Below are 22488 nucleotides of genomic sequence, written 5' to 3'. Positions count from 1 at the left end.
TATATGTAATAATCCCCTGTACCCTGATATATGTCCTCCCATCCCATAATCTGATATGTCACAGTGCACTTGCCTGTAGCAATCCCCTGTACCCTGATATATGTCCTCCCGACCCCTCCCATTCCATAATCTGATATGTCATAGTTCACCCACCTGTAATAATCCCCTGTACCTTGACATATGTCCTCCCAACTCCCCCCCAACCCATAATCTGATATGTCAATGTGCACCCCCCTGTAATAATCCCCTGATATATGTCCTCCCGACCCCTCCCATCCCATAATATATTATATTTCACAAAATTCTGCACCCAGCATCTAACAATCTCCCATAATTGAACAAACTGAAGTTAGAAGCTGATTGGTTACTCTGCACAGCTGTACCCAATTCTGAGTGATCCAGTTTTAGTAAATCCCTCCCTGTATGTCATTCTCCTCCCATGCATCTCATAATCTGATATATTTGCTGTAATCTGCACTCATGCAATAACTATCTCCTGGATTGTGATTAGTGGTATATTCTACTGCTTATGCAGCTTTCCTCCTCCACATCCTATACTGTCATATCTATACTCACTACTCTGATATGTCATGTCATCCTGTGCCTGGTCTGTACCTTGAATACATACTCATTTCCTCCAATGATCCTATAATCTCACATCTATACTCAATACTTTGATATATTTCATGTAATCCTGCACCCCACCTATAATAATCAGATCGGCCTTGATTACAGCTCTATATATGATCTATGGCCTTATTAGACATATGCTCATTAATCATTCATATAATCCTGCACCTCACATATAATAATCAATATGTCGTGATTACAGTCCTATATGTGATTTATGTCCCTATTATATATATATGCCTATTAATCATTCATATAATCCTGCACCCCTCCTATAATACACATGCTCTGATTACAGTCCTATATGTGATCTATTATTACATATATGCCCATTAATCATTCATATAATCCTGCACCCCTCCTATAATACTCACACATGCTCTGATTACAGTCCTATATGCGATCTATAACCTTTATTATATTTGTATATATTACAGGTATTTATATAGCGCCATCAATTTATGCAGCACTTTATATATATATACAGTATATATATATATATACATACAGTGGGGATCGAAAGTTTGGGCCAGCTAAAAATTTGTATTAATGTGCATAAAGAAGCCAAAGAAAGATGGAAAAATCTCCAAATGGCATCAAATTACAGATTAGACATTCTTATAATATGTCAACAAAAGTTAGATTTTATTTCCATCATTTACACTTTCAAAATAACAGAAAACAATAAAATGGCGTCTGCAAAAGTTTGGGCACCCTGCAGAGTTAATATCTTGTACTGCCCCCTTTGGCAAGTATCACAGCTTGTAAACGCTTTTTGTAGCCAGCCAAGAGTCTTTCAGTTCTTGTTTGAGGTATCTTTGCCCATTCTTCCTTACAAAAGTCTTCCAGTTCTTTGAGATTTCTGGGCTGTCTGTCACGCACTGCTCTTTTAAGGTCTATCCATAGATTTTCAATTATGTTGAGGTCAGGAGATTGTGAAGGCCATGGCAAAACCTTCAATTTACGCCTCTTGATGTAATCCCCCGTGGATTTCGAGGTGTGTTTAGGATCATTATCCATTTGTAGAAGCCATCCTCTCTTTAACTTCAGCTTTTTCACAGATGGCATCAAGTTACCATCCAAAATTTGCTGAAATTTTATTGAATCCATTTTTCCTTCTACTCGTGAGATGTTCCCTGTGCCACTGGCTGCAACACAACCCCAAAGCATGATTGATCCAACCCCACGCTTAACAGTTGGACAGAGGTTCTTTTCATTAAATTCAGTGCCCCTTCTTCTCCAAACCTACCTTTGCTCATTCCGGCCAAAAAGTTCAATTTTAACCTCATCGGTCCACAGAACTTGTTTCCAAAATGCATCAGGCTTGTCTATATGTTCATTTGCAAAGTTCAAACGATGATTTTTGTGGTGAGGACATAGAAGAGGTTTTCTTCTGATGACTCTTCCATGAAGACCATATTTGTACAAGTATCTCTTTATAGTGGAATAGTGTACCACAACTCCAGTGTCTGCCAGATCTTTCTGGAGGGATCGTGCAGTCAAACGTGGGTTTTGAATTGTTTTTCTCACAATCCTGCGAGCTGTTCTGTCTGATATTTTTCTTGCTCTTCCAGATGTTGCTTTAACTTCCACTGTTCCTGATGACTGCCATTTCTTAATTACATTCCGAACAGAGGATATTGACATCTGAAAACGCTTTGCTATCTTCTTATAGCCTTCTCCAGCTTTGTGAGCGTCAACTATTTTCAGTTTCAGTTTTCTAGACAACTGCTTAGAAGAACCCATGGTGCTGATTGTTGGGGCAAGGTCAGATGAGTCTGGGCATTTAAAACCTTTGAGATTGACATAACCTGGTCTTCCCAGACGATGATTGAGAACAATCCGTGACACTGGCAGGTCTCAGCTTTGCAAAGGGGGCAGTGCATGCTATAAATTCTGCAGGGTACCCAAACTTTTGCAGACGTCATTTTTTTGTTTTCTGTTATTTTGAAAGTGTAAATGATGGAAATTTAATCTAACTTTTGTTGACATATTATAAGAATGTCTAATCTGTAATTTGATGCCTTTTGGAGATTTTTCCATCTTTCCTTGGCTTCTTTATGCACATTAATACAAATTTTTAGCTGGGGCGCCCAAACTTTCGATCCCCACTGTATATATATATTGTACATTCACATCAGTCCCTAACCCTCGAGGGGCATACAATCTAAGGTCCCTAACTCACATTCATACATAGACATTCTAGAGCCATTTTAGACAGGAGCCAAGTAACCTACCAGCATGGCACAGGAAGAACATGCAAACTCCAGGCAGGTGGTGCCGTGGTTGGGTTTCAAGCCAATGACCTTAGTACTGCTAGGTGGAAGTGCTAACCACCTAGCCACTGTGCTGCCCATACTCATTACCCATTCATATAATCCTGCACCCAACCCATATTGATTAGGTGGTGATTACAGTCCTATATGTGATCTATTAATCAGTCATATAATCCTGAACCCGTCCCATACTGATGATCCTTTTCTTCTCTAACCTTGCATATCATAATTCTAATATATGTCATGTAATCCTTCCCCCCCCCCCCTCCATAATAATCTCCTGACTTTATATTTCTATTTTATTTTCTCTCAGTCTATAATTGCACATACTGATTATTCTGCACCTTGCTATATAGCAATCTCATATATGCATTTTTCCTCCTCTGCATCCCACGATCCCCTATCACCCTGATGTAGTTTCTGAAATTCCGCACTAAGCCTGTAATACTCTTTACTTTGATTATAGGGTTGTATATGCTCCTTTCCACTCCTGCAGCTCATAATCGTACATATTATTATTATTATTCAGGATTTGTATAGTGCCAACAGTTTGCTCAGTGCTTTACAGTATAAAGGGAGACAGTACAGTCAGGATTTGTTCACACATGCGGCCAGGGCTGTGGATAAGGGGGTACCACCAGTCCTTCTGTAGGGGTCCCAGGCCAGCAGTGGGGCCCAGGCAGCTGTGTGAATCAGATGCAGGCAGGAAGGCTGATCGGAACAGCGGAGGGGCGATTACTGGATCCGGTTCCCTGTATGGCTCTTTCTGCAGCAGGTGAAAGCTGACTTCTCCTCTCCCTCCTGTTGGCTTTCAGCTGCTACAGATAGAGCTATACAGGGGATCGGTTCCAGTAATTGACCCACATCACCCTCCTTGTGCACCATGTTTCTCTCCTGCTGCCCAGGCCCCCCTGTGTGCCCCCATTCCCACAGTGCTACCGGCTACCCTCCTTTGTCTCCCACTGGCAGTTGCAGGCACTAAGACAATAGGATCCTTCAGAATGGAGAGTGGGGGAAGGTTCCAGTAAATATGTCACATTTACCAGCCCCTTCCTTTCCTGAATTAACACAATGAGTGATCAGTACCGATTGTTCACTGTGTTCATTCATAACTGTAGTTCAAAAGTATAGTAAACTGTGTTGTCTGTATGGGGCCTCGTGGTTTCTAACAGCAGCCCTGCATGCAGCCAAGGGACACTATGGTTTTACTGCCCTCCAGACTATCTGCCTGATCACTAACACATGCCATTCACAGCTGTACACATGTTGAAGCAAATTTAATACGGCATTTTTGGCAGGTGGTGCTGCCCCCGAACACAACTAATGCAGTTCTATGGGGCCGCCCTGCAACCACATGCGACACATACAACCGTGGCGTTTTAGTAGAGGTAGGTCAGTTAAATCAATATGGTTAAATCAGGTGGTGAGGAACTTCTGAAAAGCAGTCCACACGTGAATCGTTTTTCAGAGGCATGTCAGTCCCTGCCGCACTCTTAGAATATAATTACATAGAAAAGTGATGGCAAAAAAGACTGAGTGATCCATTGAGTCTGCTCTTCTTTTTTTTTTTTTTTGGGTGGGGGGTTGTTTTTTGTTGTTTTTTTGTTAAATTTTATGTCTTGAGTATAGATCTATACTTGTTTGAAGCTATTTATTGTTGACTGGCTCACTACCTCTGCTGGAAGTTTATTCCAAGCATCAGCTACTCTTTCAGTAAAATAGTACTTTTTCAGATTAGTATTGAATTGCTCTACATCTCTTACAATATAATTCAAAACAAGACGGTCAGGCTGGCTACATTCACATGGCTGGCCAGAGGTGGCCACAACTAGATTCTTGCTGACAGAGCACAACGCTGTATGCACAATGTGTACAAATAGATTGGTACTCCGTGCAGATCAATGGCCAGGACCACCGCTGTTTGCGCGTTTAAAGACTATTTTATTTTGGCTTTGGATAAAGTGGGGAAGAAAATATTTTTTAGTTTTTATTTCTATTTGAACCTCATTAAGGGAAGATTGTTTGGAGGGGTGCTGTAGTCACTAGTACAAGAAGTCACAAACAATATTTAAAATATTATCAGAATTCCTAACGTGTCCTTGATTTACTAAAAATGTAATTTTTTATGTCTGTGTCCCTATTGGAGGTATTCAGTGAAATGTCACTGGCACAACATGTAGAATTCAAATCAGGACATTTTGTGACATTTCGGGGCCACCGAGGACCCTTTCCTCTGGCAAGAGTGACAGCAATGGGTCCTTGGTGGCCCCGAAACATCACAGTTTGGTCTGCTGCAAGAAATAAAGAAAAAGCTTGTTTTGTATTCTGCATGGCGTTGCGGTGACATTTCACTGTTTATTTGTTTGTTGGACTCCTTTGACAGCGCCATCCATTAGTGGTTCACCATAGCACCTGTTATTGTCAAGGTTTATGGTTTTAAGGAGTGCACTGGATTATATGCATTTTGGAAGCCATTGGAGAGAATTTCCACCAATTCTACCACAATAAGGCCCATCACCACCAAATCCTATATTTTCAGAAACCTGGGTGGTACAGTTGTAGCTTCCAACTTCATATGCATTTAGAGATGTATGTCCTGAATGCAAAATTCCTGCATTTGGGGCATACATCCTTGAATGGACATGGTCCATATGGTACCACTTGGTGCCCTGTCCAGCTGCCGCATATTTTAGCCTGTCAAAAATTTGAGCTAGATGCTGCACTTGTGCCTCCCGCGTGCCCAAAACCACCAAAGGACTCAGGACTGATAGGCCAATCCTCCCAAATCGTATGAGACTTAAGGATGACCAATGGAAATATACACCGATCACCCATAACCTTATGACCACACACTTAATATTGAGTAGGTCCCTCTTTTGCCGCCAAAACAGCGCTGACCCATTGGGGCATGGACTCCACTAGACCTCTGAAGTTATGCTGTGGTATCTGGCACCAAGCCTTCAGTAGTAGATCCTTTAAGTCCTGTAAGTTGTAAGGTGGGGCCTCCATAGGTTGGATGTGTTTTTCAAACACATCCAACAGATGCTGATTGAGATCTGGAGACTTTGGAGGCAAAGTCAACACCTTGAATTATTCTTGAACCATTTTTGCAGAAAAAGGCCACTGCCATCAGGCAATACCATTTGGGTTGTACATGTCAAAGTAATATCCACAGGAATGGTAAGTTCCAGGGTTTCTCAGCAGAACATTGCCCAAAGCATCACACTGCATCCTGGTGCCATTTCTTCCCCACATAAGCGACGCACATGCATCTGGCCACATAATGTAAAAGAAAACATGATCCATCAGACCAAGCCACCTTCTTCCATTGCTCCGTGGTCCAGTTCTGATGCTCATTGCAGGCACTTTTGGCTGTGGACATGGGTCAGCATGGGCACCCTGACTGGTCTGCGGCTATGCAGCCCAATACACAACAAACGTTGATGCCCAATTTTCTGCTTTAAACACATCAACTTCAGGGAAACATGTTTACTTGCTGCCTAATATATCCCACCAACTTTAAAATGCCATTGTAACAAGATAACCAGTGTTGTTCATTAAAGTTATAGATGATCGGTATAAGCCTGGCTATTGCTCTAACACTTTCCTACTCGGTCGAAAAAAAAAAATAAAATTTTAACTCTCCCTGGACATAAATTCCCCAGAGGTGGGAAATGAATGTAGAATGCAGGAACCATTCAGTCCAGATGATTACCTAGCAGGCTGTTGTAATGAGCCAGGACCATTGATAACAGTAGGAAAAGTTCGAAAGAGTCAGGCTATATCATTCATTTTTGATGAACATTGCTTACCAGGCTCTCGGGATTTGTCCAACTCAGGATGGAATAATATATAATATACACGCTCTTCCCGTTTATAGACCGTACAGACGATGAGCCAAACCCTTCGAGGATTCTGAGCCTGTTGAGCTCCACCAGTCATGAAATAGCTTGTGTAAGATGAGGCTGGACATATCCCATGAGAAGACGAGAAAAGAAGTTTTGCAGTTGAAGATTACTACTTTTGATTAAATTCCATGCTATGGCTTTCACCCAACATTCATGATTATGTAGGTTGACTTGTTCCTTTCTATGTTATGGCCGTTGCTGAAAGCAAATGTTACCTACAGTAGTTCCTGGGAAATAAAACTTATTTTCTTGCTGAATCAATCCAAGGAACCAATTTGTCTACCTAAATATAGTGGGCACTTAGAATATAATAAAGGCAATTTTTTATTTTTTTTTTACTTTTGGATAGAGTGAAGGATTAGAACCCCTGTCATGTTTTTATTGCTATTAGGGCCACTGACCACTCGCCTGAATGATAACATTACAGGCTGGCAAGGCTATACACATACCGTGGACACTGCATTTTTAATTTGACCATTGAGATCAACGGGACCGCACTATAACCGTGAGCCAAACGCTTAGCTCGCAGTAGCAGCGTGATTCCACAATGTAAAATTTGCTGTTCAGCAACTAAAACAAACAAACAAACAAACAAAACAACTGAAATTAGGAAAAGGCCTCCTCAACACCTTTCAGCAGCCCTTTGAAAAGCAGTCTACCACAGATTGCTTTTCAAAGGGTGGTGAGTACTGCTGCCTGCCTGAAAGAAGCCTTAGGGAGACTCATCCTCTCTATTAATCCTGTTTATCATTATCACCTGGGAGTGAAAATTGAAAGAAAATCCCAAATTGTGGGTTGTTACCAGAACAGGAACAGAGGGGAAATCTTCCAATGAAGACACTAGTTCTGGTGACAACCAGGGATTCCCTCACTTTCGAGGGCTGTTCTCTCACTTTCTGTTTTGGCTATGGGACAAGAAGTGAAGGGAACTCTCCCCAGTGGAGGTACAGATGGCAAAAAGCACAGGGGTTATAACCCTCCCTTACTGTATCTATAATGGAAAATTAAAAGTTCTACTTTAAAGTGTATTTAAACCCAAGGTATTGTAGCTTACCAGTCACTGGATGTGGTGGCTGCATTAGTTTTTAGGCATTTATTTCTGTTATTTTAAACTGACGTTCTGCCAGTGACACACTTCCTGTCGTAGGGTGACAACGCTCACTCACCATACTGTATCGATGGAGGGCAGCGTTGTCAACCTAGGACAGGAAGTGTGTAAGGGCTTGTGAACACCTCCCCCTCACCTGATAGGGGGAGGTGTTCTGAAGTTTACATATTAAAAACCAGATGGACCGCGGATGCGTGGTCCATCGGGTTTTTCATTCATATGCATTGTGGTATTTAACACAAGTATAGGACTTCTGCAATATTTTTTTGTTTATCTTGTTAATTATAGCACATCCAATAGTGCATAAGGACTTTTTAAAATAAGTTTACATATTGTTGGGAGGAATGCTAGGATTTCTGGTGAGATCAACGGAGGAGACATATCGGCTTCTCACCACCTGCCAAATGCATCTGAAAACTAAAAAGAAAAAAAGGTTTTAGCTTAGGTGCATTTTAAAGTGGTTGTAAATCTCAAACATGAAATATGAACAAAGCATATCTCTCTATAGTGTGTACATGTTCAATTAAGAGCACTAAGTGTCATTTCTGTCTGCTGTTTCAATCCTCTGCTTTCAGCATGAGTCACTTCTGACAAGTATTCTTGACACCAAAAGAAAAAGGGTGACAGGGGAGGGAGCTCCAGCAGATTGACAGACACAGCTTTGTTCTTGCGTGCTGTGTAGATGGTGTAGATGGGGGGGGGGGGGGGGGCTTTCCCTCCAATCAGCTCTCAGAGCTCTCTTCAGTGATGTAACTTCAGCTCCCACCCCCTGCTTTTCAGAGCTGAGAGATCCTTTGTAAATTCTGCACTTTGGATGGCTGTATGGAAGACAGGTACAAGATATGTAGGAGGATTTGTTTCACCTCTGTGTATCACCTGAGACCAGTCACTTCACTTCATATATGTAAGGGTTTACAACCACTTTAAACCTTTTTAATATTTTTGGTGGAACACATCTTGTTCCTAAAAGCTTATTTGTCCAGATTTAGTTACGTAGTTAGTCTGGATGAAAAAAGGCAAAAGTCCATCCAGTTCAACCATATAAAAAAATAATACAAAAAGTTATACTCCTACACCCACAGTTGATCCAGAGGAAGGCAAAAAGCCCAGCAAAGCATGATCCAATTTGCTCCTGCAGGGGAAAAAATTCCTTCCTGATCCCCCGAGAGGCAATCGAATATTCCCTGGATCAACTTTACCTATAAATGTTAGTATCCAGTTATATTCTGTGTATCCAAGAAAGAATCCAGGCCTTTTTTAAAGCAATCCACTGAGCTGGCCAGAACCAACTCTTGAGGGAGTCCATTCCATATTTTCACAGCTCTTACTGTAAAGAAATCTTTCCGTGTTTGGAGATTACATTTCTTTTCCTACAGACGTAGAGAGTGCCCCCTTGTCCTCTGTGATGACTTCAGGGTCTACACCGAGTTCACTATATGAGCCACTGATGTATTTATACATGTTGATCATATCCCCCCTTAATCTTCTCTTCTCAAGAGAGAATAAATTCAGTTTCTCTAATCTTTCCTCATAGCTGAGCTCCTCCATGCCTCTTATCAGTTTGGTTGCCCTTCTCTGTACTTTCTCCAGTTCCCCAATGTTCTTTTTGTGAATTGGTGCCCAAAACTGAACTGCATATTCCAGATGAGGTGTTACTAATGATTTGTACAGGGGGAATGGATATCTCTCTCTCTGGAGTCTATACCACTTTTAATACAAGAGAGGATTTTGCTTGCATGCCAGTATTAAGCTTGTGATCTACCAGAACCCCTAGACCCTTCTCCACCATTGATTCCTCCAGTTGTACCCCCCCTAGTATGTATGATGCATGCATATTCTTAGCCCCCACGTGCATTACCTTACATTTATCAACATTAAACCTCATTTGCCACATAGTTGCCCAATTAAACAGTGCATTGAGGTCAGCTTGTAAGTTGAAGACATCCTGTAAGGACGTTATTCCACTGCACAGCTTGGTGTCATCTGCAAAGACTGAAATGGTATTATTAATCCCAGACCCTATATTGTTTATAAATATATTAAAAAGTAAGGGTCCCAACACTGAACCTTGGGGTACACCACTGACAACCCTAGACCATTCAGAGTATGAATCATTAACCACCACTCTCTGAATACGATCTTTTAGCCAGTTTTCTATCTATTTACATACAGATTTTTCCAAGCTTGTAGACTTTACGTTACACATTAGCCGTGTGTGTGGGGAACTGTGTCAAACACTTGCAAAATCCAAGTATACCACGTTCACTGACACCCCTCTGTCCAAGGTTTTGCTTACCTCATAAAAAGAAATCCGATATGTTTCACAACTTCTGTCTTTCATGAATCCATGCTGTCTGTTGCTTAAAATATTTTTTTTTTGTTACAGCAATAACTTATCTATGTGGTCTTTTATTAAACTCTATAGTATCTTCCCAACTATAGATGTTAAACTAATAGGTCTGTAATTGCTTAGTAAAGATTTTGACCCCTTTTTAAATATTGGCACCACATTGGCCTTACGCCAATCCAGTGGTACTATGCCATTAAAGAGTCCCTAAAAATTAGAAACAATGGCTTTGAAATTACAGAGCTCATTTAAGGATCCATGGGTGTATTCCATCCAGATACTTTATTCACCTTTATTCTGTCTAAATATTTCTGGATCATATCAATTGTGAGCCAATGTGGATCATCTGGAGCTGTGTCAATACCATGCCCATTATGGACAAGAGCTCCCCCATACTCCTTTATATACACAGAGCTGAAGAAGGTATTTCATTTGCCTTCTCTTTGTCCCCAGTCACCCACTCTAGATTATTTTGTAAAGGGCCTACATGCTCGGACCGGACCTTTTTACTATTAATATACTTGAAGAATTTTTGGGGGTTTGTCCTGCTATCTTTTGCAATCTCATTCGTCTTCAATTTTTGTGGTCTTTATTTCCTTTTTGCATATTCTGTTATATTCTTGTTAATGTTCAAACAATGATAGTGTTCCTTAATTTTTATATTAAAAAAAAGCTCTTTTCTCATTATTTATAGCTTTTTTAACTTTGACCGTAAGCCACATGTTTGCTTTTTACCCATTTAAACTTGTTGCCCATGGGAATACATTTTGCAGTGTGTACAAATACAGTCTTTTTGAAGAACTCCCATTTCTGTGTTGTGTTCATTAATGCCAATATTCCCTCCCAGTCTAAGTCTTGGAGAGCAGCTCTCAGCCTTCGAAAATTAGTTGAATTAAAATTGAGCGTTTTTATTTTTCCCATATGTGCTTGCTGTTTACAGCTAACAATAAATGAAATCATGTTATGGTCACTGCTACCCAGATGTTCTTTTATATGGACATTTGTAATAAGCTCTGCATGGTTTGAGATTACCAGGTCCAGCAGAGCATCATTCCTAGTTGGAGCCTCTATGAACTGTACCACAATAATTGTCCTGTAGCAGGTATATACATTTTTGCCCTTTAACTGTTCCTGCAGTACCATTACTCCAGTCAATTTCCGAATAGTTAAAATCCCGCATTATTATCATTGTCCCAGCTTTTGTTCTGTACAAGGAGCGGAGTCTCCACCTCCTCATTAACACTGGGAGGCCTATAACAAATTCCAATGATTACCTTTGTAGTACGCACCCCCATGTGCAGTTCCACCCATAATGCTTCAGCCTCTTCACACTCTCCATCAACTAGGTCCTCTTTCACACTCTCTCTGAGATCACTTCTCACATAGACACAAACACCACCACCACCTTTCCTTTTTACCCTGTCTCTCCGAAAGAGAACATAGCCAGGAATATTAATGGCCCAGTCATGTGAAGAATGAAGCCAAGATTCAGCAATACAAATTAATTCATATTCTGTTCATGCACCAAAGATTTGCTTTAGTCAATAAAGTTTTCTAAATAACTAAAAAAAAAAATTTGCCCATTCTGTGTTTTATTCCAAAAGTCATTTTTTTTTAAAGTACACTTTTTTCTTGCAGGATATGGAAACATTCAGTGAGCTAAGTATTACAGAACATGAAGTTGAGATAGTCGTGACTAACAGGGAAGAGTCTGATGATCCTGATGGCTCTCCTCCTGAGGATTGCTGGGACTTTTCGGTGGCGGTTGCAGGTGGTCCTGGTGTGGGGAAAACAGTCCTGATACAGGCCCTTTTGGGCTTCACTGAGAATGGTCAGCATTCAAGAGCAACTTTTCTGCATCCTACCAGGCCTGGTGGACCATTGCTTTATCTTCATCCTTCCCACCCGGGTTTGACTCTCTGGGAGCTTCCTCTAGAAGATGGCTGTCCTGAAAAGTGGATCTCCGAAGCGGACCTCCTTCTTCTAGTTACTGATGGTCAGTTCTCACAAGCTCACGTTGACCTAGCCAGCAGTGCCTTCAACCAGGGCAAACGACTCTGTCTTGTACGCACTAAAGTGGACTGCAACTTGCATACCCTGAAGAGGAGGATGAAGGAAGAGTACAATCGGGTGGAAGTGCTGTCCGCATTACGCAAGGTCACCATACAGCCTTTCAGCAAGGTGACCAAGGAAGAGGCTCCACTGCTGTTCTTGGTGTCGGGCTTTGAACCAAATAAGTTAGACACCCCAAAGTTGAAGGCAGAGGTTGAGAGGACATCAGTAGAATGTGGAAGGTAAGAAGTCAGTGGAGGGTGGAGGTCTTAGAAATGTCAGTAGTACGTTTTAAAGCTGAAGACACAATTGGATGGCACTTACTTTCAATAGAAAGTGTTTTTTTTTTGCTGGTGTTGCTGTCTTAGTTGAAATCTACAATACACAGCTCACAAGAGGAGTTTCAGTAGGTAGAGTCAGTACAGCAGGGGTGCTCAACCTGTGGCCCTGTACCAAGTCACTTAAGTGGCCCTCACTCTTCAAAAGGTTGAGCATATCTGCAGTACAGGAATCACTGTTTGCAGGTAGCATAGCAAGGTATCATGGGATATGTTGTCCTTAGAAATCAAAAGAAAAAAGAGGAGAAGCTGCAAAACATATTGTAGAAAGAGAAGGCCAGCAGACAGACAGCAATCACAGCATGAAAGCAGATTTTTTTTCAAGTATGTTTATATTGGATTGTCAAAAATAACCATTGTTTGTATTGTTATTATAATGCTGATAAAAAATGAAAGTGTATACTGTGACCATACAACTCCTTATGTAATGTTTTTAAATTGCCTTTTATTTTTCAAGTTTGTCTTATTAAATGTGCTTTTAATAATCTACCATTTTAACCTACATCAATATCATTTTCCAACAGACCTCTTTGTCTTGCCCAGCAAGGTTATGAAATAATTGGTTATGAAGAAATAGCTGAGTTACAGTCTGCATTGGAGAGAGGTGGGATTTCAGAGATGGTCCGGTTTATCCAGAGTAGCCTGGACTCTCTGCTGGACACTAGATTTGACCTTGCAATGATGGGTGGTAACCCTGACTTTCGCCACTCGATTCTAAACTCCCTTCGAGGACTTATCAATGAAGAGGATGGAGCAGCACATGGTGGAAACCCAGAAAATCCTATAGAATATCCCTGTTTAAAGTACCCTAAGGCCAGCCTGTGGGACCTCCCTTCGATGGAGAGTCTGGAGTCCCAGCCGAAGAAATACCTAGAAAGTGTGCACATCAACCACTATGACTTCACACTGTTGTTCCTTACACCGTGGCAAGAGGCCTCAAGTAGTTACAAATCCTTAGTTCTTGAGTTGAAGAAGGAAGGAAGGAAAAGTGCTTTTGTCCAGGACTGTGGTGAAGATGATAGCCAGCAAGGAGCAAAAGATAGTGATGTCTTTGTCCTGTCTCCTAGTAAAATTCCAGGTCCTGATTTCCATAGGTTTTTGAGTTTTCTGGAGCAGAAGCTCTCCAGCCAGAAGCTACGAGCCTTTATGCTTTCACTCCCAAACCTCTCTGCAGAAGTCATTCAGAAAAAAATGGAGGCACTTTCCCAAGAAGTTTGGAAGGTGGCCTTGCTCTCCAGCCTGGTGGCTAGCGTACCTGTCCCTGGAGTGGCAGTTGTATGCGACATGTCCTTACTGACTGCACGTCTGGACACTTATCGCCAAGAACTGGGCCTAGATGCCGACTCATTAGCTAATCTGTCCCATAAGTCAGGGGTTCCAGTGCCCACACTTATGGTAGAGATCCAGAGCCCTGTGGGTAAAGGAGTAACACGAGAGCTTGTTGGGAAAATGCTCGGCTCTGCCACAGGTATTGGGTTGGAAGTTGCAGGAGTGTTCTTGCACAGATTCCCACTGTTGGGTCCTTTGGCCACTGGGGGGATAGCTTTCCATGCCAGTTATTTAGTACTTACCCGCTGCTTGCAGGCCATGGTGGAGGATGCCCAGCGTGTACTTGCCAGAGCACAGTCACCTGCTTAGGTTATTAAGGGTTTAGTCCACACAGAATGGATATTTTAAATGTAGGTGAAGGCTGATGGGCTTAGTAGGCCTTTGATTTCCTATATGTTTTTTCTGGATACTTAAAATGCAAGATCTCCCTGCCATAATTTCTGGATCTGTTCCTGTCCACCTGGGAGTTTTAAGTGTTCCTGCCCACATTTGTGTGTTCCAGCTCCTCCTGTTACTTTCCCCTTAATATAAATAAAAAAACAAAACAAAATCTAACAGAGAGTAAATGGAATCCCCAATAATGGCCACAGCAGGCATGCAGACCTGTGGAACTCCGTGCAGAAATCTCACTAATGGAGTATCCAAAAGTTATTAAAAAAAAAAGTGGTTTAACCCATAAACGTCTACCAAAATATGAAATATCAATTCAAAGTGGATGAAACCTTTTAAAGAATGACCATACCCAAAATATATGTCTCTGGTTTAGATGGAATGGGGCAAGGTTTAATCCCCCACATGGCTTTCTACCATCTAAGAAACTGAAGTGAAAGTCTTTCCCCACCTCACACACCACCTAAAACGGAACCTGCTTTCAGTCAAGCTGCTCATGTCGCCGTGTCACTCTGCATATTTATATGGAGAATCCACCAGAGGACACAAGATACTGTATTTCTATACACTGACATGTTGGGTGAGTTTTTCATAGTAATATAAGAAGAATGCAGCCTTGCCTCACAGCCATACCACTTATTGGTAGGGGGTGAACTTTGTCCCACTCCGCCTAAAACAGAATGTTCACTATTTATTTACAGCTGAAAAAATTATTGCCCAGGCATACAGTAAATATTACTGCTAATACCATGTGTTTAAATTCTGACTTCTAAAGGGTGTACTTATACTGTAATTCCACCTTTCAGGCTACTTCTGAATTCAGATTTACAGTAGTGAAGTAGCCATTACTGCACATAGTACTGAACACATATCTTGATCTCTTATGTGTATATGGACTGCAAAATGTAAAGGACCCCCCCCCCATACACACTTTTCTGAGTGCAGCCTTCCTGACATACTGTAATACTTAGCTGCCTCCCCATTCCAGTGATAGTTACTAAGTGGTTCTGCTTGGCGCTGCGTAGCCTTTGCAAAGAGAACATCCCTCCTGGGTCCTCTTCCTACAGTACACAGCGCCATGGCCTCATTCATCCCTATGGATGAGCCATACTCCTCTGAATGAGTCCACTCTTTTCTGCAAATAAGTAACCTGCATTCCTGGTACTCATTGCAATCACCACCACTAAACATTCATCAGACAACTCACTGCCTTGACAAAGAACCATTAATGAACTCCTGTCAAAAAGTTGACTTTTCCAGGCTAGGAGCATGCTTGTGCACTCCCACTGTCTACCACAATTCAATGCTTAGGCTGACTATACATTGATTGTTGGGGTTTTTTTGAACAGTCAGCAGGCTGATTGCATAAATAAAAAAAAAACTAACAAATTCCCCCATCCACACAAGCGAGGAGAATAGAGGATTCCTTCCTGTTGTACTTTTGTATTCTGACAGCAGGGACTCTGCTGTCAGAATACACTGGTCAGCATTGCAACCAGTTGACTGCATGTGCTGATCAAATGAAAACTTTTCAACAGTGCTGTTCAAGAGAAGTTGATCATTAGATTCACTTCTCTTGAATGGGAACAGCCATAGACAAGGTTGCTGTTAGAAATCACAAGGCCCCGTACGGCCTAGCTGCATATATGACCCCCCCCCCCCACACCCCAACAAAAAAATTAAATTAATATTTTCATTGAGAATATACTAAAACCATTATTAGTGGGCAACTGGGGGAATCAAATCTTGGATAGGGTACCGTGATCGGTGAGGCGGGGGGGGGGGGGCGGAGTGTTCAATTACAGGAACTGATGCTTTGGGTGTCTCTCCCTGCAGCAGCTTAAAGCAGATGGGAGGGAAGGAGAAGCTTTGGCAGGGAGAGAGACCCAGGGGATTAGTTCCTCTAACTGCACCCCCCTTGCTTCATCGATCACCTCCACTCCTTTCTGATTCCCCTGCTGGCCAGGGCCCCATGCAGAAGGACTGGTGATACCCACTTATCAGCGGCTCTAGCCATAGATAGATTTAAATTTGCCTAGTCCCTGCGTAAGTGGCTGAATTTCAATCCATCTATGGTCAGCTTTAGTGCCCAAATGTCCTGTAGCTATGTTCTTGCACTGTCACATGGTGGAGGTATGCCTTTCAGTATGCAAATAGCAAATTTCAGAAAGTCTGTATTTGCTTAGAATTTTCTATTCACAGACAGGGGAAGGGATGTCAAGATGAGAATAGGCAGCTTATGGTTGTTGCTGCAAAGCTTCAGTGTCAATATATGTGTATTTTTTTGTGTGTGTGCGTATATATATATATATATATATATATATATATATATATATATATATACTCAGCGCAGTTTGCTCAGCACTTTACATTATGGAGGGAGACAGTACAGTAACAAAACAGTTCAATACAAGAGGGATTAGAGGGCCCTGCTCCTTGGAGCTTACAATCTAGGAGGGAGGGGATAGTGGTACAAGAGGTAATTAGCTGTGGGGGATGGAGTGGAAGAAAGAGTAGAGGATTCCAGTATTAGCTGGGGTCGGGGTAGGCTTCCCTGAAGAGATGGGTTTTCAGAGTGCGCCTAAAAGTGAGCAGAGTAGGCGATAGCCTGATAGATTGGGGTAGGGAGTTCCAGAGGATGGGTGAAGCCCTTGAGAAATCCTGGAGACGGGCATTGGAGGAGGAGACAAGGGAGCTAGAGAGTAGGAGGTCTTGCGAGGAGGGGAGAATACGGTTTGGGTGGTATTTAGAGACAAGGCCAGTGATGTAATTAGGGGCAGTGTTTATGAACGGCTTTGTACGTCAGTGTTAGCGTTTTGAATTTTATCCGTTGGGCAATATATATATAAATATCACACACATAGTCATACAGAAGACAGCATGTGGCACAAGCAGGGCGCAGTCAACCCAACAAAGCAACAAGAATTGCTCAAATAAATCTTACAAGGTGCTGCAGATTCTGGTTGATCAGTATATATGAGCTGTTCTACCTTTGTATTGCTGTTAATTCAGTCCTGATATTTACACAGCACTGCCAAACAGTGGAGTCAGATTGGTGCCCTGACCTTGCTCTGCTGTTTACTGTAAGGAATACAGTCTTGTCACCTCCTGCCCCATGTCCTGTGATTGGCCAAGGAAGGAGCAGCAGTAGCAGTGATGAGTCATCCTTTTGTTCAAAGAGGTGAATATTCTCATAGCCAACAGAGTACATGCTACAGTCCAACTATGGCAAGGGCAATTGCAAGTAAGGGTACAGGACAGGCTTGTAGAATAAAGACTTTTTATTTTAGTGGTCTTTGCTTTAAGCGGTGAATTACTCTGCTGATGTCAGATCAATACAAGATGGGTTCTAATTGTTTGGTGTGAATACTAACTTTTTTATTGAATCCGGGAAATAGGATTTTCAAGAGTTAAATCCTCCAAAGAGTAATTGAGGGGAAAAAGTAAAATCAATAGCAAATCTATCAATTTTGCTTAAATTACTTTGTCATATTCTGTGTGATCCACAGTAGCCAGAATTCAGAGAGCAAGTGTACAATCCAAACGCACATGTTTCTGCGTTAAAAATGGCTGTGTGTATAAGTGGGTGCTGCAGCGACCATCGGCTGGAACTGAACAGAATTAGCAAGGGAAAATGTCACCAGCATTCCATGGATCACCAATATGGGTCCAAAAGTTTTAATGAACGATCACATAGTTACAGCAAGGCAACGTTTCGGAGTCTCGCAGGACCCCTTCATCATGCCTGATGGTCACATGCCTGATGAAGGGGTCCTGTGAGACTCCGAAACGTTGCCTTGCTGTATCTATGTGATCGTTCATTAAAACTTTTAGAAATCAGAGAGCTTCCCACAGGATCACTGGGAGTTTATTTCCTGAAGCTTTTAACATCTCTCTGCTTCCTGTATCACCAATCACATTCAAACTTCCAAAAGGGATGTAATTCTGATTGATGGGTGAAAGAAGTGCATTGTTCTGTATGTTTTTACATAGAGCTTTCATGATGGGCACATACAACCAGAAGCCTGTAGAGAGCTTGTTTGAGAATACATTCCTGGCATCACAATGAAATGTTCTCAGATCACCAGATTACTGACAAATGAGATTGGGAGGAATTGGGGTGGATTGGAACACTACAATATTGCCTGTATGAAACCACTGATCAGGTAGTGTATTTAATTTGTATGCATCTCAAGTATTTTTCAGTTTAGACTGTAATATTTGTTTATGAGCCAGTACCTCTAAATACCAATACCAATGTCAATTTTGAGTGACTGCTGGTTAACAGCTTCACGGTGACTTTTTGGTGAAGATTTTTCACCTAAGTTTGTGTCACCTCCAATAAGGCCATAACAAAGGTGTCTCCCAAGTGGGAGGGATTCACCAATTGCCTATTCTTCATTAAGCTCCAACCCAAGTTTTTTTTCAATGTTAGAAATTTGGCAAACTATTGGATAATCTTGTGTTGATTTACAAATAAAACTGGTCAAGGATGTTAAAATCTGATTACACAATCTGTATAAACTCCTTTTGGAGTTATCAAAACTATATAGTTGAAGGGCCTGTATAACCAATCCACTATTCAAACACACAAGTCCTTACGTACATACATGGGAACTTACCGCCTGGACATGCCATTTATTTATGTGGCCGCCTGGCTCATCTCTGGCCTGTTGCAGATATTTAATATACTGGCATTTTATAGGTCAGAAGGGGACAGGATGGATTATGATGGAATTGGTGTGGTGGAGGCAAGGTAGGGTATTCTCTCCTTAGGAATGTCACAGAGAGACATACACTGGCATTCCCTGTGGCAGCCAAGAGCTGGAGTAAGGGAGCGCAAAGTCATCTTCATTCACCCACGTTCTTTGCCACCTTCCTCACTCTTCTTCATCCACCCACCTGCATCAGTTACTGCCACCAACCATATCCCCACCCTCTCGATATCTCTGACGTGGGCACTTTAAAGTGTTTAACATACCAGCATCTTATAGGTCAGAAGGGGGCAGTGTGGGCAATGATGAAATTGGGAGCATGGTAAGGGCAAGGCTGGGCATTCCCTCCTTAGGATTGTCACCCAGAGACATTCCCTTGTTTTCCTAGTGCCAGCCAGGCAGTGGAGAGAAGGAGCACAAGCACATTCCCTTCTTCATTCACCCACCTTCATTGCCACCCCCTGCTCTTCCTCATCCACCTACCTGCATCAGCTACTGCCACCAACCAACGCCCCACACTCCAGAAATCTCTGGCTTGAGCACTTCAAAAACTTCCCAGATATGCTCACACCGTTATCGTAAGGGTCAATTTTCAGTGAGAACACGGGGGAATGCATCCAGCACTGGATTTATGTAGTGGCAAGGGGTGATGGGCTGTGCGGGGGGGCTCTACTGTTCCTGGGGAGGTCTGTTGTTGGCAGGGTAACTATTGTTGTTGAGGGGGTCTTATGTTGCTGGGGGGTCAATTGTTGCTGGGAAGGATCTATTGTTGAAGGCGGCATCTATTGTTGCTGGGAGTTCTATTGTCGCTGACTGCAGGAAATCTATTTTTCTGCTTTTCTTGGTATCATTAAAAAATTCCATAAAAATTACTTGGCACCACAAAATGATAGCTGGTTCTGTATTCTTTAAAAAGGGCGATACTGGGAGGTGGGAAGGTGATAACACCACAGGACGGTGCTCGGAGGTGGGTAGGGGGCAGAGACGAGGAGTGAATCAGAAGGGGGAGTAACCACACCAGTTCTCTAAGAAAAAAAGTCCTGGTTATCAGTAGATCTAAATAAGATGGTATAATAAGACTTTAATGTGTATGGTCAATCTGAGCTGTGCCCTTGAGGGTCCCCTTAACTGCCAATATCCCCCCAGGAGCACGAACTTACCTTTCCTAATAACACAGCATTTTCAATTTTTATCGGTCTAACTAGCCTATGTTACAGAATCCATTGTGTTAATTTATTTATGTATGCAATGTCTATAGTGAAATTAACTTGTAAGCTGTGTAACTGTAATAGCTAATAAAATTGAAAATTCTACAAGAAACCATTTTGTACTTTTTTTTTTTTTTTTTTTTTCTTTTAGCCGGGGGAAAACCAGTTATGGTGATTCTCTGTGTAGATTCAAGAGTTTTAAGAGAGACAGTCATTACTTAACTGGACAAGTAAAAAAGAAAAAGTGAACTCTAATTCCCATGACTCCCAACCTTGGCTGACTCTAATGTAATGCAACCTGCAATTACACAAAAATATCCGTTGTTCTCTCAGAAATCTAGTAAACTTCTAAACTTCCTGTAGTGAGCTGACAACACTGGCTCTGCTGCACTCAAATCCCAAGCAGTGTTGTCAGCCTTGCCTGAGTTCTTCCATGCTGGACTACAGAACAGCCCTTCCCCCTTAAGTTATGTAGTCGAATGTACGGGGAGGTCATATTGTAGACCAGTATGGGAGAATCTGGGCAGGGATGACAACACTGCTCTGGATTTCAGTGGAAGATAGGCAACATTTGTCAGCTCACTTCAGGAAGTTAGGAGCTTACTGGGTTTCTGGCAGGTTTCTGTAATCGTTGCACTAGTGTAGCACTACCCCCCCTAGGAGTTGCTGAGTTTTGGGTCCCCCTAAAGCTCTGCACAGCCAGGCAACATGCATTTTCTTCCACACTTTCTATTCTGAGTCAGTAAACAGCCCTTGAGCTTGGTTTTGTGATTTTTTTCAAGGGGTTTAGAACTTGAATGGGTTTGGGTGTATGGGATGTACAAGGAAACTGCAAACTTGAGGATGAACACCTTAGCAACTATGTACAAAGATGTGGAAACAATAGCCTCTCCTTTGAGAGCATTCCAGCTCTCTGGTGTACCTCCCAAGACCCCCGATGAATCCTTCTCTTCACACAGCTTTACTGAGGGTGTTCCCTGGGTAAGGGGTCCAGAAACTGCCAATTTAGCACAGCATCCCCAGATCAGAAGCTAGTTGGGTTTTCCACTGACCGCCCTCTACCCTTATCTGGCCCAGGGGGTGTAAGGTTACTCACGCTGTCCTTCCTGATAGCTTTATGGGTTGGTGGCTGCCTTTAAGCCTTTCGCTGGGATGGCTCCTTCCCTGCTGCTCAGGATATCCTCCCTTGAAGATGGTGGTACAGTGGAGATCCTCTTCTTCAGCACCTGCCAGTAGGTAGGCCTCTTCCCCAGGCTCCACACTCCTGTCTCTCATTCCATCTTCCACCTAACATGGACTTGGCCCTGCACAGGCTCTGTCACTTTTGAGAGTTGCCCTGGACACCATGCCCAGCCTCATGCCAGGGGATTGGCCAGGGTCCCTAAAACATGCAGATCTGGGCCTCCTCCACCCCTCTTCCAGAAGGTTCTCTAAGTTCCTGGAAAACTGGGAGGGCTCCAGATGCCCTGACCTGTTAGAGCCTGAGGTGAACTCCGTCTCACTTACAGGCTGACTCATCCCCAGGCTGCTACTAAGCCTCTCTCTAAAAGAGAAAAAAAACAGCTAACCTAGAGGGCATTACACTAGGAATTCAGGAAGGTCAACATTATGAGCCAATTAGGCTCTCCTGCATTACACAGTGCTGCCATTTTAGCACTTGCTTACTAAAGAAGAGAGCAGTGGGAATGCAGTGACAATACCATAAGCAGGGTGATGCGTCTTCATAGTTCAAAACAGCATTCTGGTGCAGGTAGGTGACCAAATTGTATTCCTTTAATGCTAAGAAAAAAAGTGTGGTCACTGACCTGGCTGTGCTGTTTTGGCAGGAGGGCCTGAATCATAAGAATGGTTGAACTGAATTGCAAACTTTTTGTCAGAAAAGACTTTATATCTATTTTACTTGTCTATTTAGCTTCTAGCTCAGAGTTTAGTTTTAATTTGATCTCTGCTTGTATGTGCGGCTCATTGTTTTTAATCTAATTGTAGAAAAACAATAGCCAAGTTTGTATCTTTAGCTCCTCATTATCAAGACTTGTTTCATTCTCTGCAATCACTGATTCACTTTCTATCAGGAAAGATATGACAGCATGTAAGTGCTGCTGGGATCAAGCTGAATAAATAACAATAAGCCGACAGACTAGAACAAATCCACAACGAAATAAAAACAAAATCAAGCAAATAAAAGGC

General features: G+C 42.2%; 1 protein-coding gene across 2 annotated transcripts in view; it reads left to right on the top strand.

Moving 5' to 3' along the window:
- LOC149452886 (interferon-inducible GTPase 5-like) overlaps positions 1-20413 on the top strand; it is a 72662-nt gene extending 52249 nt beyond the window's left edge. For both annotated transcript variants that reach the window (XM_089688874.1, XM_089688873.1), the window contains exons 2-3: positions 11908-12563; positions 13184-20413. In XM_089688874.1, the coding sequence (XP_089545000.1) occupies positions 11911-12563; positions 13184-14297 (1767 nt within the window). In that variant the 5' untranslated portion in view covers positions 11908-11910 and the 3' untranslated portion in view covers positions 14298-20413. The remainder of the gene's footprint in view (positions 1-11907; positions 12564-13183) is intronic.
- Positions 20414-22488: the final 2075 nt, after the last annotated feature.

This window comes from Staurois parvus, unplaced genomic scaffold (assembly GCF_062004578.1).
Source record: "Staurois parvus isolate SC_StPar_1 unplaced genomic scaffold, SC_StPar_1.0 ptg000457l, whole genome shotgun sequence".
In the NCBI taxonomy this organism is placed as follows: domain Eukaryota; kingdom Metazoa; phylum Chordata; class Amphibia; order Anura; family Ranidae; genus Staurois; species Staurois parvus.
Note: the sequence above shows the minus strand (reverse complement) of the source record. Positions and strands in the feature narration are given on the sequence as shown.